The following is an 18089-nucleotide window of genomic DNA, read 5'->3' on the forward strand; positions in this document are numbered from 1 at the left end:
TTTATACAACTCCTTATAGTAACAATTTCTATTGTCTGAAGACCTAATAGAGTGACCCAATAAATAAGTCACTCTGACGCCACATTGATCAACTGCAGAAATAAAAATCAGATAAAAGAGATATCATTCGAACCTCTGTTTCCCTGAAGTTTACCTTGGAATTTACTATTACTTATATGTTATATCTTTGCAATAAAACTACAGAAGTAAATCGTTTCTTTTTTAAAGTTGTACGCTAATCCTACGATAAACCCGAGCAACAAAATAAAGAAACTAACAAAGAAGAAAGTGGCGACAATTTAGTCGTTCTAAAAGCCTTATATATTAGAACTCTGCCTGTTTATCGCTGCAAGTCTCTTCGACTATCAATCCTACCGAAATTTAACTGTTTTACAGCCTCGCTATATTCTCCTTTCTCGTATCATACCTGGAACACGAACGGAGCGCGGCTAGCAACAGATTGCTGGCGGCACCGTTGCTTTCGTTTTGGCTCGTTGTTCTCCTTCAGCGACTCTTCCAGCGATTTTTTCAAAGCCTGTACACCGACGAACGATTTCTCTGTAGACTGGACCGGTCTCGGGAAGGTGTTATCCTTCCGCGAGCCGTCCTGAAGTTGAACAGGCTCCTTCTTCGCCTTCTTGTCCGCCGCGCGGAAAATCGAACTGGTCACTGTCAATGGTTTTGCGCGATCGGAAGAGCCGGTAGTCGCTGGTTTCGATTTTGTAGCAGGTAGCGATAATTGTTGTTGGTTCCCCTCGAGCGCTGTATCCTCGAGCTTCTTGCTCTTCACTTGCACTCGAACACGAAGCTTTGTGGTAGCTTGAAGAGGTGGAAGTTGGACAACGTCGCTCGTGGCAGCCGGTTTCTCCTCCGGCTTCACGGCCTCCTCGCTGTCACGTGCTGCGAGCTGCCGCGCGCTGTACACCTCATCCTCGCGTTCCACGCCGCTGAAAGCAGAAATCCTACCTGGTGGAAACTGCCGCGCCATCGACGATCCTGTTTCTACGTGCGACCACTTTCTCTCTCGATTCATTTAATAAACCTGCGTTTTCTAATAGCTAACTCTTGCACGAAGTCCGAGTGAATTTCGGTTCATACAGCGATATTACGTCTGGCGTTTCTTATTTTCCAAGTTTCAACAGTTCCCGGTCAGACTGGCTCGCAAGTTCATGTTCTATTCTGAACCGACGTTCTAAGGGATTTCGACTGATATTACGTAATTATATAACAGCCTTCGTCTGTTCTATTATATTCTCTTACTTGCCGCGGTGAAAATTCCCTTAGATAGCGCTTCCGGGATACAAAGCGAAATTCACTCTCGTTTATACCAGCTTTTTGCGATAAACGATCCTACAGAAGCGAGTCATTCGTCGCTTAAGAATCGACCATTAATTGCATACTTGTGTAATGAAATTGAAAAATTGACAAATATTTCCGAGAGATTCAAATATACCGACGACGCGTCCGTACATTCTACGCTCGTAACAACGAATTATCCAGCCTCTACCGAGAGTTAACTCGTACGGAACGTTGCGCGATAAAGTAAAGTACGTACCACTGCCACTCCTCAACGATCGAGAAAGAAAGATCGGTCGACGAAAGATCAAAATCCGCGAAAATTCCCAATCACGGTGACCAAGAACCACGTTTACCAGAGTATTAAGGAAAATGTCGAACGTACCAAAGAACGACCGGCTTATGCTATTCGAACGCGAATAGGTTGGATGATCAACTGAGATGGTACTAGCCGTCTTCGACGGCCTAGTTAGACGTTCGAACGGGCGCACCGCTCGTGTTCCCCCCTCGTGTACTCCGGTTCGTTCGTTCGTTCGGGTCCTGACCCTCGTACGCGAGAGAGCGAAGCACATGGCCACGGTTTTTAGCTCGCGAGCCCCCCTTGCATAACAATTACCGTTTGATGGGCCGGGAAGCTACGAACGCGTGCTGGAACGAAACGAATTCCTTCGAACCAACATGGAATCAACCAACCGATCGAGTCGAAGCTCAATGAACGTGTACTTCTTCTTTTCGTGTAGATGCAGGCGAATGGCAGCAGTTGACTCGAGGTCGATCCTCGAGTTTGCCATTACCACGGCCAGATTTTATGGCTTTAGAAACCGCGCGACGACTTGGACGCAAGACGCCTGCCAAAATCGATCTCTAGATACCGTTCTTACCAAAATGCTTTCGTTTCTGACGAATTTTAATCGTCACACGTGAGAAGACGAACAATCTTTGGGATAATTTTGTCCTCATAACTCGTTGGTCTTACAGAGGAGACTCAAGTGTCGTCTTGGCAATTTCCTTGTGCCCGCCAGTTTGTTTTTCATATTTATATAAGTGGGAATGATTTTATTCGGTTGTCTTATATATCCGTTCTATTTTCGTCCTATTTACAAACAGAAAATACGAAACAAATATAGGAGCCACACTGGGAAGTCGAACTAACCAGGTCCGTTCTTTAAAAGTTCCTTGCGATTTTAGAATCGAGAAGTTACGACCGATGTTTAATTCTTCGGGAGCCAAATATAACTAACCTCGATGGAGTTGCTCGTCAGTTTGACGTCCGAGTGGCTCGTATATTATCGACCTAATAATTACTCGAAGCGACGAACAACCTTTGGGAAATGTACATCTATACCTACATCTATAATTAATTGTACGAGAAGATGCGAATTCGATCTTCGTCGTTTTCTCCTATCTCGGAATCTCTGTAGTATGTTACACGACCTCGAGATAAAGACAAGAATCGTCCAATCGGATATGGCAAAACTACGTGTCGAAAATAAGATAAAGCTGCACATTGTAATCATTACGAAACTCGATCACGCCGTTAAATTCCTGCAAATTGTTCTCCCGCGAGCGAAATAAGCTTGGTTCATTGGAAAACGGATCAGTACGATAGAGGAGGCGTCAAGCGATTCTAATGTCACAGTGACACCTCGATCGGCCAAAATGCGTCAGGGACATCGTAGAAAAGCGACCACACGCCGATCTCTGGCGAGGAGCCGTGGCTTTCTCGCCTCTCTGCTCTCGATGTAGGTTATCGCGAAGGTTAAGGCTGCTACTAGCGCTAGCAGCCGATTCGACGACGAGCGTGATCGGGCGCGTGTGAGCCGGCAATTTTCACGGACGAAAAAAAAAAAAAGAAAGGAAAGTAGAGTAGAAAAGAACTCGTTACCCGCGGATTTTCGACTACGGAAACGAAAAATTCGAAATCGCTTTTTTATAATTGCGTAGATAAATTGCAGAAATTTAAAACGAAATACAGATATCAAATTTCTAATCTCGATGTTAAACTCGCTGATAACAGAACTACACATAGCGGATACCTCCATAGGGCACGCCACGGTTCAAGGATTAATTCATTAGCCTATTAAGAATCAACGTTGCATCAACATAACGCTTCATGCGCAATTTGTTGTTTTCCGTCAATTTATGTAACTGGACTATGATTACGAGCTATAATTTACATAACCAAATTTTGAATTGTGATTGTGAAAAGAGATTTCGAACACTTGCCTCCTACTTCTTTTCTCACTTACTCGTATTTTCTCCTTTCGCCTACAGTCTACTGTTTCATGAGATTCGAAGAAGTCGAGCTGTTCGTACAAGCTGTCTCATAGATCGAAGGAAATTCCTTTAAGCTTCTGCGAAAAATTTATCTAGCGTACGCGAGACGATAAATATAATTTATATTGTCTGTATTTCTTTTAATAATATTGGAAGCTTCACGCTGTCTGGATCAATGACTAAACGAAACACTGCACTAAAACAGTGCACACTTGTTGCAAACTTCCAAACTAGATATCCAAATTTGACCGCTGACAACTGAACGATGAAAATAAAGCGACTTGTATAAAAATACATATCGGACCTTTGGAATTCCTTTTTATATCCAGAACGTTCAAGGAAAGAATTTGATGACATAAAGCGACTAAAAGGAAAAAGCTGCGAACGAAATGTTACGTTAATACAACGTTGTTCCTTAATGAATTAAATGCGACGAGAAGGAGAGAGAGCGATAGAGGGTTTGAAGGGGAAACGGTGAAACGTCTGACGCTGCGTTACCGTATACAACAGTATAGGCCGAGTCGAGCACTAACTAACTTTAACCAGTCACAACGGCTCGGTAATTGTCGCAAATTGACCAGCGGGACCCCAAACGTGGAACAGCAGGAGCGTCGTCGCAGTCGCCTCGTGGTTGCGTGCAAATCACGCGAGAGAATCTCAACGGGAATACCTACGCTTGTAAGCGAAGAACGTGGCTTCTTTCATAAATACAGAAGCGATAGAGATAAAGATAAAGAGTCGCGTGACTATCCATTCGAATTTTTCTCCTTTAACAATTTAAATTTCCCGCCTTTGTCAACCTGTTAACGGAGAAGAACGAGACACATAGCTCGCAACTAAGATCCTCAAACAAGTAATAATTTCTCTGTAGAGAAATTCCTTCTATTAGCCTCTTTATTAAGAGAAAACGATCTTTTAATGTTTCAAGAAAAAAGAAAAATAAAACGGAAGGTCGCATACGTCGATGATAATTCTTTCGTATTTTTCTTAAATTTCTGAAACTTTGTAACGACGAGAATATTATTTGGTAAAAATGGCCCAGAGAGTACGTTATATCGTAATTTATATTGACGAGGACTTAAATCGTTTCCAATATGAAATATAATTTGTCTCTATTAACTGCTATATTCTCTTTAATCTCTAAAGTATTCGATGATTACGAGAGTTCTGATTAAAAAATGACCCGGTTAACAGAGTAATCTCGAGATTAAAGAAAAATTCACGAAATCCCGGGATCTTTGGGTCGTTTGGTTATCGTAGAGCGAACAAGCTTAATGAACTCGAACCGGTGGGCGCGGCGAGGTTTCGGAGCGTAGGATTTCGTGAGCCGTTCCGACCGATCGCGGGCCCGCGAATTCACTTGCATAACGGCGCGTTGCACGATAAAAAATGCGGCTTCGAGCGGGGCTTATTTTTAGTTGGCCACGGTTCGTTCGTCTTCGACTGTTTCGAGTTTGGCGAGCGAGATGAATTCTGCCGAGCCGCTCAAGTAGGAAAATAAACGGCGCGACCTCGTACACGATGATGTCACTTCGCGACAAGGTGTTCGACCCGCGAATTCGAAACCCCCGAGTTCTTTTTTCTCAGCATTTGTTCTTTTTACTCGCGTCGAATATTGCCGCGGTTTTCCGTAGATTATTATCCGTAAAGCTCTTCCATCTCCGACGCCTAATTGACTTTCGTTTAAAAATTTCGATGTGAGAGAGATCGACGTACCAGAGCGATTCTCCACCGGTCTAATTTCTGATAATTACATATAACGAAATAATTTGTAACAATATACGTTGTAAAGATTGTATTCTCTAACTGCATATCCTTAAGTTCTAAGGAAGCATTTGTCAATCTCCGCGCTTCACTTTCATACCATTAAACGTTTGCGCACTCGTACGAAACTAAGCTACTAAACGATATTTCATAATCTCGAACCTAATTATTCGATATAGAATAGACGCGCTTTCTGTATGCACCGTACATTATTCTCAATGGTAGCGAAACTTTATAATTTTCTGCTCGATGACGCTAGTTTACATACACGATACACGTCGACTCACTACCACCTAGGCAATGGCCCAAATTTATGCCCCATCTCTCTGACAGGGGAAGTGACGACAAGAATCCGCGGGTTTGAACGTTTAGACAGAGAAAACGACGAACGGTCATGTGAACCGTGCGACGAAACGATAGGGAATTTAGGAGAGAAAGAGACGCATAGAGAGAGAAAGAGCGATTAGGTTGAGTTAGGTGCAAGTTAAATATGCGGCCGGTATTGTTAAAAATAGAGTGACGGCCGACCGCCCGGTTACTTGTGCAATCGAGCACGTGGGATCAGTCCCCTCTTCTCTTCGGTTTCCATCTGGTATACCCATGGCCCCCTACTGTTTTTCTATTCCTCCTATACGTCAACCATCCCCATCCCCGCGCGGAAAATTTGTCGCCCACGCGTCAATCGCTCTTTCCCTCGACTACTGTTCGTTTCTCTTTGCGATGTGTGTCTCGAAGGGGGGTAAGCGAGAAGCGAACAGAGAGCGAGAAAGAGAGGAGGGCTTTGCTTTGCCAATGATTTTGGCACGAATCGGACACAACACGCGTTCTGCTTCGCGGCCTTTGCCTCGTTCGCGCTTCTCGCCCCAAAGAAAAGGGATTCGCGCTCTGTCTTCGCTTTGACGTCGATCGAGAGAACAATAGGGCGATTCAGTGAGTGGCTGGACAAACAAAGCGACGAGATCAGAAGTCCGGAGAACGAGGCAGATACTGGGTACGAGTGAAAGTGGGTCCTAACGAAATTCTTGTCTTTAAATCTTATCGAGATACGAATTATACAATATACAGCTGTTAGACTTTAGAAGCAGGAAAACGCGTGTGTATTGGAGTCTATCGGAATTTAGAATTGTGGAGATTAGGATTCTGTCATCCGAACGAGAGAAGACGTTTTGTTTTCAGACGAACGATTCGCAGCAACTGGCTGCGATCAAACTCGGTATCCATTAGCATCCAATATCCACTCTATCACCAGCGAGGACTAAAAGTGTCTTCCTAAGATCCAAGGCGCTAACGAGGGCTGCCCTTGAGGCGGAAAACACGGCGCGCGCGTCCGTTCACCAGGCGCGAAAATAACGTTCGTAACTCGTCAACGCGATGGCAAGGATTTTGGCTGGGATACAACGAACGAGCCTCCGTGCGCGTTTGACGTCCACAGCTGAAGATCGTCACGATTATGGACGACGACGTAAACGTGTTTATTCACGTTACGAGGAAAAACGTAATATTACATGGTGGAGAAAAAGAACGTGTAGTGTCCGGTTTCGCGGCCGATACACAGCGGGAAGAAATTGCGTCCCCCGTGTGTGTTTGCCAGTGGTTTGCCGTTTAAATAGCGGTTCGTTATGTAACGAACCGAACCACGATCAACGCTCGTCTATCAGCCACCCTTCCTGTGAAAATTGATCGATCGTACGATCCGAGAGATCATTCTCTCTCTCCTTCTCGGCTATCCCTCGCCTATCGTCGGATGTTTTAACGCGGGACAAAAATGAATAAACCGAAGAGTCGCGACGAATAACGAGCGATTCCCCGTTCCTGCGCTTTGTCACGTTGATCTGACGTTTCGCGGCTTACAGCGGTACTTCGGTCTCGGAAACCTGTTGGCGATTCCGGGAATTTCGATACCTTGTGTGTAAACTTCAGAGAAATCTATATGAGACGGGAGGATCCTCTTGTTAACTGCAACTTGCGCTCCTTTCCCTTCATCGAATCAGAAGTATCACAGCTATTAACGATCTTGCAGTATACTGGCTTGTAAACGGTATCTTTGCGAATCTACATCTTCAGCATCTACATCCGAAGTTTCAACTTCCCGGATTTAATTGCAAATCGCCAGTTCTCAGCACCGAGTTACGTGCGAACATCTCTTTCAAGAGCGGAAACGAAACGGCAGCGATGTCGAGGCGAGTGAAAAGAAAAGCGAGACGAATGGGAGAAGAGAAGAGGACGCGGCGCGAGACAGAGGCGAACACGCGATCTCCCGACGTGACTGTTCCGGCAAATGTCCGAACGACGCCCGATTGGCACTGGCACTGACACTAACAGCAGAAACGTTGCACTCGCACTGGCGAGACTGGCTCGGAAGATCGCGCTTGCTGCATTTGCTGCAACGGCCGCGCGAGCGTGTGCGTCGGCGAGTCGACCTCGCGTCACCCGTTCCTCATTCACCCGTTCGATTTGCAAATCGCGATTCCGCTCTTTCGATCGTTCGGTTCTGGCTGTTACCCGGCGATACACGAGCTAATTCCACGCGACCACGCTTTGTCACTGGATCGGTTATCTATCTCTCTCTATCCGAACGTGCTTCAATCGTACGACGATGTACGCGATAACTGACCGATAACAAGCAGACGAGTAAATTACGCGGATCGATTTATACGAACTACGACGAACATCGATAAATTGGTAGGAATAGATTGGATAAAGAGGAACTCTAACGAGTTTTAACTTTTCGGAGTGGCCGGTAAAATTAAGAAAAATCTAAATGTCGCATATACGGAGCGCAGGATATACCACGAATTAAAACTTGCCGGTGATTTCTAATTTTTAATTTTTAATATTCCAACTTTTAAATTCCAATCTCGGTTTCGTTTTAGCCGAAGGAAGAGATCCTGCGTGTTGTAGGAAAATGTTCGCCGTGAAATTGAAATAAAAAATCATACACAACAGCTTTTTAATATTTCGCTGGAGCTTGCGGTATTTTTTAATGTTGGAAAAATGAATTTCGCTTGAGAGACATTCGGTCACCCAAATATATATCCCTTGACGTATTTACTCGGTGCATTCTAATGTCTTTTTCTGTTCGTTCCTCCAATAAATAAATTAGTTGCTTTGAGTATCCGAGATTGTCTGTACGATGATTTTTGTCCCTAAATCAACTCTCGCGGATTAACGGAAAAAAATTGCCGAGATGTGCCGCTCGGAAGGCCGGCTAATGTAGAATGCGCGTACATTATCGGCCATTCTTTGAATATTCATAGTTACGAATGTCGTAACAAGTTGAGTTACCAGTAACGTAAGAGATGACGTTAAACGAAAACGTTTTGAGAATAAAAACGAAGGCAGTTACGTGAACAACGTTTCGGAATTCGACTATTACGCGGTAGGACTAAAATTCCACAAAATACAAAGGTCTGACGCGTCACGCTGCGGAAACGCGGATTCGTTTTATCGTGGAATTTCATGACAAGCCGATCGCGTGATTTTCGCGTGAATTTCCGATATATTCATCCGGAAATTACTACGTGATGAATCGCACGATCGACTGGCGAGAGAAAAAAAAAAGAACAGATTCGAAAAGAGGAAATAATAAAATATCAAACAAACCTAACTATATTTTATTGTTACAAGATCCACCAATTTTTCACTCGATCTTCCGTCCCAATTTTCTGGCCGCGCACCTCGACTCTTATCAACGAGTCAATAGCTTAATGCACTCCAACGAAATACTCTTAATTCCAACGATCAAGCAAACGAAGACGATATTCACTGGATACAAGTAACGACAAGTTTTCTGAATTGGACTGCCAGCCGCGCGATCGCCGACGATATTGATCGAATCTATAGACACTGCTGATCTCTATACGCTATTAAACACGGTGACGTGCGGTCGAGCGACTGCCGCGGAAAAGAATGCTTTCTCTCGCGCACGAGGTACGGCGATTCACTAGCGCGGGCGTCGCGCCGCGTCGCGGCACGGCGCAGTGTAAAGCGCGCGACAGATTATCTACCAGTCGAAGATAAACCTTTACTCGTTACGAAATCTTCGGTGGCAAGAGAGAAGAGGTGGAGACGACTGGCAAGAAGAGTTCGATAGCTGGACGTGACAAGAACAGCGTTGGTCGGTGTTGTTACTTGATAATTAGTTCATAAAGAATGGTTGATATATAGCAGAAACTATTATTAAACTGACAGAGGAGGAAACAGCGATGCGAAATAGGTCAACGGAAAAATGCGTGAACGATGAAAAAGAAATAGATAAATTGGTCGGTAGAGATGGGAAGATGTGTGACAAATACGTGGGTTGGAAATCTAGGCAAACAAATAAAAAAACTGTAGCCAGGAGAGAACGCTTTCTGGTTAAAACGAAAATACTCTATGCTCACTGCCCCTTTCCTTACGTTCTCGCGATAATTTACGTGGGTTCGATGCTCTTATCGCTCCACATCCTCGAACTACACATGCGTCACGGCGAGAGCTTTTGCGACCTCCTTTCAATTCGATTTCGGTTCTTTGAATCTCAATAGGAATTACGGTGTTTTGGTTAACTGGCTACAGAATGGCACGCTATCTGGTCGGTTATCGAGCTATGTATATCTGTGGGAAATACCGAGTATTCTCTCGTTAAATGCAAATGACATACAGGTACCTGACGTATTGTTTTACGTAACATCGGAATATGGTGGATGGGCGATTGTCATTGCAACTAGAAAATCAGTTGAAATCGACCGATACTGTTTGTTTTTACAGATTCCCAGGATATGCCAACGTTCTTGCTCACGTTAATATTAACTTTTATAAAAACCTATAAATAGAGAAAATTCTTACGTCAGATTCGACTTAATTCAGTTGGTAATTATTTACAGCACCTCGGGATAGAGTAAGAAATGCACTTGCACGTAAAATATTACAGAAACCAAGTAAAGATAAAACTTCTCGTAGTATAATTAGTTGAGCTTACCATTTCTCTATTTATACGCTCGCTACTGTTTCGATTCTAATTGGCTATATATAACCCAGTATAAGTGGATAGTTTTAACGTAGCGTTAACGGAGTCTGTATCCTTTTCGCCTCCTTTCTGACCTATATTCTGCACACGTATCCTGGACTATTCGCCTGTGATCCTCTTCCGTGTTTTTGTCGCGACACTCGGAGCAGGTACGCGCGGTCGATTTTTTCGTGGGAAAGCCGAACGCAAGAAAATACGGTCCGCTGGGATCAAGTTAATCCCAGCCGGGGATCGAGATAAAAGCCCGGCCCCCTCCCCTTTTATAGTCGTTTACGACGTCGATGGTAAGAAAAGCCCACCATTCTAACAAGAAAAACGAGCCAGTCTTCCGCGTCTTCGTCCTCGTATCCTACGATCTATTGACAGAAAGAAAATTCCCTCCTTTGTACCAGTTGTAATTTCAAGAACTTCATTTCATCCTATGTATGCAATTGCTCGACAAACGCGCCGACCATAGCCTGCATCAATCTTTACTGTATATACCTTGGTATTTATCTTTGTATATCGCGTGTTACTTAATCACACATAAGCACAGATATCCGAAACTCGACTTTTTCTCGGATGTATTTGCCGTGTCAAGTTCGATAAAAGAGACTGCGCCGATATCTATATCGGGTAGAAGAATTTTGGAGCTCTTTTTTTCTTTCGTTTACATAGCTTAGAATACGGAAATTTATCTATCGAAATTTACCTTCCACTCGTTGAAAAGTGCAGATAAATAAACGTTCGATGAGTCAGATCATTGACTGGTTTGTTGCTTTACTACTTGAATCGCGTGACTGGACAATAAAATTGAGAAACTGATAGAAGGCAGAATTAATTAGAAAAACGTTACGGGGCCGTACATATCATCTTTTTCAAATTTACTTCTCAATTTACGATTGTTCGTAACATCGCTCAGAGAGGGATATACGCGAATAGTTTGAGTAGCTTCAAAAGGCTGAATATCAATCGCGCGTCGGTGTAATGAAATTGAGAAATTGATAAAAAGTGACGTTGATCGGTTCGTCTTTTGAAAGGCTCGTATATTTTGCAACCCATTAACCCGTTTCTCGCGAGCATCTCTTTGGAAAAAAACTTTATAGTGTTCAAACTGGCACCGACGTCTCGCATATTGCGGTTATCGTGGACGAACTTAAAAATATCCAGCCGGCGTAGAAACGCTTTGATCGAGGACGTCGAACTTGCGCGCCAACTCTCGTGGCCGGCACGCCGCTTCCATCGCGAATACCTGAAACACGCGCGACGATCCACGCGCGATCATTAACGCGATCCCGTCACGCAACACGCTGTGTTGTTGCACCGTAGCTTCTTCAACAACTCGGCGTTTCATTTCGAAGCGATTTCGATAGGCGTCCAATTTGGCACGTTCCTCGCGGTTCGATCTAAACAACACTGGCTGGCTCGCGAAAAAGCTCGTGAAGAATCTCGTGAAAAAGCTCGCGAAGGACACCTCCTTGTTTCATTGGTAATTCTTTCGTGTCAAAACAGGGAAAGTCTAGTAATATCTCGTGTTACGAATAAAATGGAACTGATGGAATTTACTAATAAAGCTGGACCAGAATTTTCGAATATACAGGTACGGTAACGATTAGAGTTGGAAAAGTTACCCCTTTTTTATACTAATTTTCTTTAAATATAAGATTTTTGTATAAAAATAATGACGTAATTCCCTTGCTACTCGAAGAGACCAAGTTGCTATTACTCGTGACCGAATAGACCACACGAAAATTTTCCACTTGCGTCTATTAACAAAGGACCGAACTCCCCTACGTGAAGAATGCAACGTACCAGTCACAATGGACCAACTTATTTTAGACTGCGCGGAAGCATACGACACGATAATCGTATCGTGCACAAACTGAAACCGCGTATCGGAAACGTCAACAAGAATAAAATCTCACGATCCGCCAAAATTCGATAAGGAAAGAAAAATAATTGGCGCGACATCTTAAGCATATCCGGTCGTGTGACATTAAATCTATATATAAGAAAGTACTCTGTTATCGGTCGCTCTACGTACGAATTAAGAATAGACTAAAATCTTCCATCGTTTTTCTATTTTCTAGCGAATATATAACTAGAAAATAAAATAACATTTGTACAAAGTATCAGCGAGCTTCTCGAAACCTATAACACGGTATATAACGGTAGCAGATTGAAGAGCGGTCCCCTCGAACCCGACAATAAATTATTAAGTTTCATGCGGGCTATAAAATTGCTGGAAGCTCGACTGGGCTGTGCACTGTGTGGGCATATTTAAGTTAAAAATATTTAGCGGTGCCAGTGATGCGTATTGCGTAATGTGTTGGAAACCGAACGATAACGTACATCGTTCCGAACCTTAAATGTGTGCCGCGGTCTTCGTCGAAAGCTATTTAGCTTCAACGTTTTATAATACCGCAGCAGAGGTTGTACAAACACTATTTTATCCTCCTTGGAAAAGGATTCGTCCGTAGAAAAAAAGAAAAGAAGAAAAGGATCTTTCGAAAGAAGATGAATTCCTCTTCCTATTCGTCATTTATACAAACATAATGTAACGTAGACGAGACAGAATTCGCTAGCGAACTAGATCACGAAACGTTGATATGGTTTCGACATCGTTTACGACGACCTAAATCAATTCAAAATAATTCACGATCTTCCTGCAATTTATATCCATTTGTCGACGATCCTCGTTTTCCAATCCATACGTGAATACATTTACTTTCGTCGTTGTAGGATTAAATTCGAGTGGCGAATTGGGCAAATATTAATAGCCCTTTATAGCTAGCGTTAATTTATTTCGGTGTGCTTTGGCCTTGCTCTCGATCCACCTATCAATCGAATCGCCTTCTCACGCCTCTTTTTAAAGATTTATCTTTTCCCCTCGCTATCGCTGTTTTCCTATACAGATGTACGCACACACTTCCAGCACCGTTTTATCAACGTCCAACCACCTTTTGCATGTTTAATTCGATTGAATTTCATTTTTATTAACTCGAACCTTCCACAAAACTTCGCGTCCAAAAATTCCATCGATCGTACTACTATCGAGAATCGAGACAGACTACACGGGCACGTGTGCTTTACCGTGACAAACTCGAAGTGACGAAGCGCGACAATTGCGCGAACAGTAACTGCGGTTCTCCGAAGGATGCAGCGATCTATCGAGATCGCGATACACGAGCAAATCCGAGGATCACTGACGGTGAGTGTCGCGCCAACTCTCAAATCGTTCCAATACGTTTCCCCTCCTTCTGTCAGCCAACAACAGGATCGTTCGATTTGTTGCGATCTAATTGTTACTCTTGTGCACACAAATGCCCCTTCTTCTTCTTCTTAGTGGTGGTACGCACGTAATCAGTCAGCACTCGCCGTCCACGCTCTAAAATGTGTGTCACGAGACGCTAATCCGAGGAAATCTCGCTTGCTGATCGCTCGCGTCATCGGCTTCCGCGACGTTCCTCTCTTTTTCTTCTTCCGTCTATCTTTCTTTCGAACACAAGGATTCTCTTCGACCGTTCTTACGTCTCTTCCGATGGACTCAGAGATTGTCAATGGTTTAATTCGCATGGGTTCCTATCGCAGTTGCAGCGTGGTTATCGTGTTTGTTAGAATTAGTGCTGATCGTTTAAGACGATCCAATTGTGCAGTTTCCTTAGATCGAAGGACGTGACGAAGGAAAGGAGAGAAGTCGTAGTTTGGTAAAAGTTATTCGAACGAACTTCATAAATTTTCCTCGCTAATTTCACGTTCGAATAAACGAGATGCGACTAACAGGAGTTCAACTGCGTGGGTACTGATTAAAATTTTGTTTCTATAAATCGAACTCCACATAGTACATATGAACTGTTTGTCCTATTATGAGTTTGGATAAATGAAATTCTACGCATCATCTGTACGATCATTATAATTCGACGAATATTAAAAAGTAGCTTCGATCTTTTTCCCGCATGATTTTGATATCAAAGGAATTTCTCTTTTTATTCCTCCGGGTTTACTTAACTCGTGATTTTTCTGCCGAAGATAGGATACCCCTACTACCTGTCCCGATTAAATCGTAGCACAGTCACAACGTTATGGAACTTGAATAAATTCTTAGAACGTACTGAATCATTTTCCCGCTTTGCGATTCCTTCCTGCCACTTTGATAAGAAATTCATCACCGGCTGGCGTCGACATTTCCCGATAAAGCCAAGTATAATTCATATATACCCAAGAAGGTAGCGATCGTGTTATCTGAAATAGAGGACGCACACATTAGCAGAATGGCGTATACGAACGGGACAATTGACCATCATTTACCAACAACGTGCGCAAATCATGAATGTTGGCAGCAAGGCCTTTTTTAGATAAGAAATTGATGGAAATTTACGAAGTAGGGCAGGATACGAATCTCTCGAACGTATCGACGATACACCGATTTCTACAAACGGCTGTTGATCTGATTCTCGAATATGTTTTTCTAAACCTAAATGCTCGCTTGAAATGATGATATCGATGAAAGAAGAATTGCTGTTGGATCATCAGGAGCAAAAAAATAGTACTGTCCACTGTAGTTTAGTAATAGATATCGATCGATATGTAGTCGATCGGATCTATCTACCCCACCTCGTGCCACTCCTATCGTCACTGAAAACGATCCTTATGCAATCGAGCCGGCTGGCAGTCAAGGTCGCTCGCATGACGCGCCACGCGATTCTCGCCTCTGCGCCCGCGAAAACCGAGCAACGTCTTTTATGAAACTCACTTCTCACAATCAAGCCAAATCATACGAGCAAATCTAAACAGGAGTTAATCACGTAGTCGTTAGTCTGAAACTTAAAGAAACGCATCTTTTAATTTAAAACTGCTACTACGAATTTAACTGCGCGCTACTGTTCCAGTTTCTTACGCCGCAGCCTCGCGTTAGCTTCAACCGAGCAGAGAATTTTTCATAATTTACCAATTAGCAGATTGATAGACTACGGATACTTATGTAAATTCGTATTTTTCCAAAGATAATTAGGAAATAATGGACAGAAAGTTGTTTTGTCCAGCGAATACATATTCTCGGGTGCTTTACATATTTTTGCATGTTACGTGTCAAATAGCAATATAAAAATTCATGATCTATTCATTAACATAGAATGGGAACTAGAAATCACGCTACAACTTATAATAATAATCTTCTTCCTTAAGAATCTTTTTTCAATTTATACGATTCCATCGTATTTTCCTTGAATTTAAAAAACCCTCCAGTAGAAAAACGCGACTGCATCTAAAGCGATCGGAAGTTTGCGGGCAAAGTTTTGGAAATTGTTTCACACTGTACGTGCGTGTATTCTGCCTCGTTGAATCGTAGAGAAAAAGGACTACGTATGTAGAAATTCAATTGCCCAATTTTGTACCCGATCACGTGACGAAAATATGATCGATCAGTAGTGCGCGATACGCGTATCTTCGTCGCTGGCTACCGTGTAAATGTTATCTACATCGTTGCATAACGCGTGCGTATTGTTAGCTTCCTATTTGGAAGTCGTAAACACCGATGATATAAGAAACGAAACGAGACGAGAGGGAGCCTCGAGATGGAAAAGACCCGTACGTTTCCCCCAAAGGCATGATGCGAGTATCGCCTGTTCTCTGGCTGGCCTATAGGCAGGCGAGAAAACTGAAAAATAAAACGATAAGGGAAAAAGAGCGTGGCTGGCTGTATTCGGTTGGACATTGTCGCGTTTCAGCGCACAATGATCGGATCGAGCAAAGTCGTAATCGCTAAATCGCGTAATCGGCTCGAGATCGAAATAGAGTGGTTATCGCGCGACAGCAGCATCACCGGCTGCAGGGACGTTCATTAATTATCCTCATCGCGTTTCTGATGTTTGAACATCTGATCGGAAAATATTCCTGCAAATTAGAGCAACAAGGGATTTAATGGTAGTAATTTTGCCATCTTTAGGACTTCGGCGAAATATAAATAAAACATTGAAACGAAACATGATAAATTTGAATGAAGTAATTTATTACGTAATTTGTTATGTATGTTACAGCATTGTAAATAAATTTCAATTGTTTTAAGTCGTGTTGAAGAAAGGAAACGGATGAATACTAACTGATAAAAATACGTAAAATTAAATAAATCCTTGAAAGTCTTTTTCATAATAAATGTAAATTAACTGGAAAGAATTGCAAATGAAATGTATTAACGCAATATCGTCTCTTAATGAGTTAATCACACAACAAGTTGTATTTCTGGTTCTGCTTTGCTCTCTCGGCTGCGACAAATTTATATTTATCTCCGGCTGATGATAACCACAATTATCACCGATTAGGTATTTATATTGCAACAACTTGACAATCTAAAGAAACTCCATTTATTGCTTTTCCGATCAAACACTTTTGAATCTTAATGCACACCACTGCAAATTCCCTTTCTTTTTACAACGGTGTAAGGATAACGATTAGATAAACGTTTGAAATATCGTTTCAAGCAAATTGAGTGACGATATTATGGCTTTTTTCGAATAGATTCGCAAGTAGAAGATTGTACATTAGACTATCTACATTAGTATGTTCAATGCGTTTGCCCACGCGTCAGGATGTAGCGAGAGATACTATTCCGACAAGCAGCAGGAAGTCTCGCTTCCCACAGGCTCATATAGTCAAGAAACTTGAATATCCATTCGAATTGCACGGTAACGTTAGCACTTGAAGATCTAGTCCGCTATCGCGTGTCCACCAGACGTCGTGTATCCGCACGTGTAAGTACGTATATGTTCGAAGCGGTGTACTTCCGGCGCGTTTCTTATTCGCCTTTTAAGAAACGGTACTATCACCAATACGGTCACTTTACATCGCCCCGTCACGAGATACTACATTCTATTTCGATGAATCTTTAGAATCTTCCAAGAAATGCTACTATCACGCGGCAAAATCACTTTGCATCGCTCGATTGCAAAGTTGTAAATTCCACTTCAATAAATCTTTATTACGTATAATCAAATCCTTATGTCGGGATAGTTGAACGCAACATTCTTCGACGGTTTCCTCGCGAACGATAAATAAACAACCGCTAACGTCAAACACCAAGAGATTCATCATCGCCACTGTAATTCACGGAAAAGATACATTTATACACAGAGCATTGCGAAAATATCGTGAGCAAACTTTGATATTACAACGCAAAACTACGAATCAACGATAGCTGAACGGCGATGAATGAACACATAGCACAATCGACGTCCTCGTTCCCCTCATACATACCCTTTACGAGGATCGATCCTACCAACCGAAACAGCCCCTCCAAAAAGCTCGAGCCTCAAACACCAAACCTACCCTCCGTCCCTAGAACCCGCCTGTCACTTGGAATCTCACAACCTCGTTTGTTTCGATTCCAATGCCACTTCCGCAGCACCGTGACCTCTCTACAACCGAAAGATGCGTCACCTTTGCCACTTGCCATACCGCTCGGTCAGTCGCTCAGCAGATGTTCCGAAAACTGGCCGCGACTTCTCAATGAAGCGTCGACTGCGCGATAGCCCGCCGTGCCCTGATGCATCGATCGACCCGCGCGTGTATCAGCTACGATGCACAACAGCCCCGTTTTCCGAACGAGCCCACGATCAATTCGAAACGCAGAATTATCCTCGACTCGTAGAGGATCGAAGATGATCTTCGGGCGAATTTTTGGGACGAGACACGCGCTGCTACTTACACTCGAGAGAACGATAAGCGCGACGAACACCGTGGTTCGTTCGCTGGGTGGAATTGCGTTCGTAGAATT

At 43.1% G+C, this 18089-nt stretch overlaps 1 protein-coding gene across 3 annotated transcripts in view; it reads right to left on the reverse strand.

Moving 5' to 3' along the window:
- LOC126921710 (protein similar) overlaps window positions 1–18089 on the reverse strand; it is a 36958-nt gene that overhangs the window by 5579 nt on the left and 13290 nt on the right. For all 3 annotated transcript variants that reach the window (XM_050733482.1, XM_050733481.1, XM_050733480.1), the window contains exon 8: window positions 428–947. In XM_050733482.1, the coding sequence (XP_050589439.1) occupies window positions 428–947 (520 nt within the window). The remainder of the gene's footprint in view (window positions 1–427; window positions 948–18089) is intronic.

This window comes from Bombus affinis, chromosome 11 (genome assembly GCF_024516045.1).
Source record: "Bombus affinis isolate iyBomAffi1 chromosome 11, iyBomAffi1.2, whole genome shotgun sequence".
NCBI classification, from domain to species: Eukaryota; Metazoa; Arthropoda; class Insecta; order Hymenoptera; family Apidae; genus Bombus; species Bombus affinis.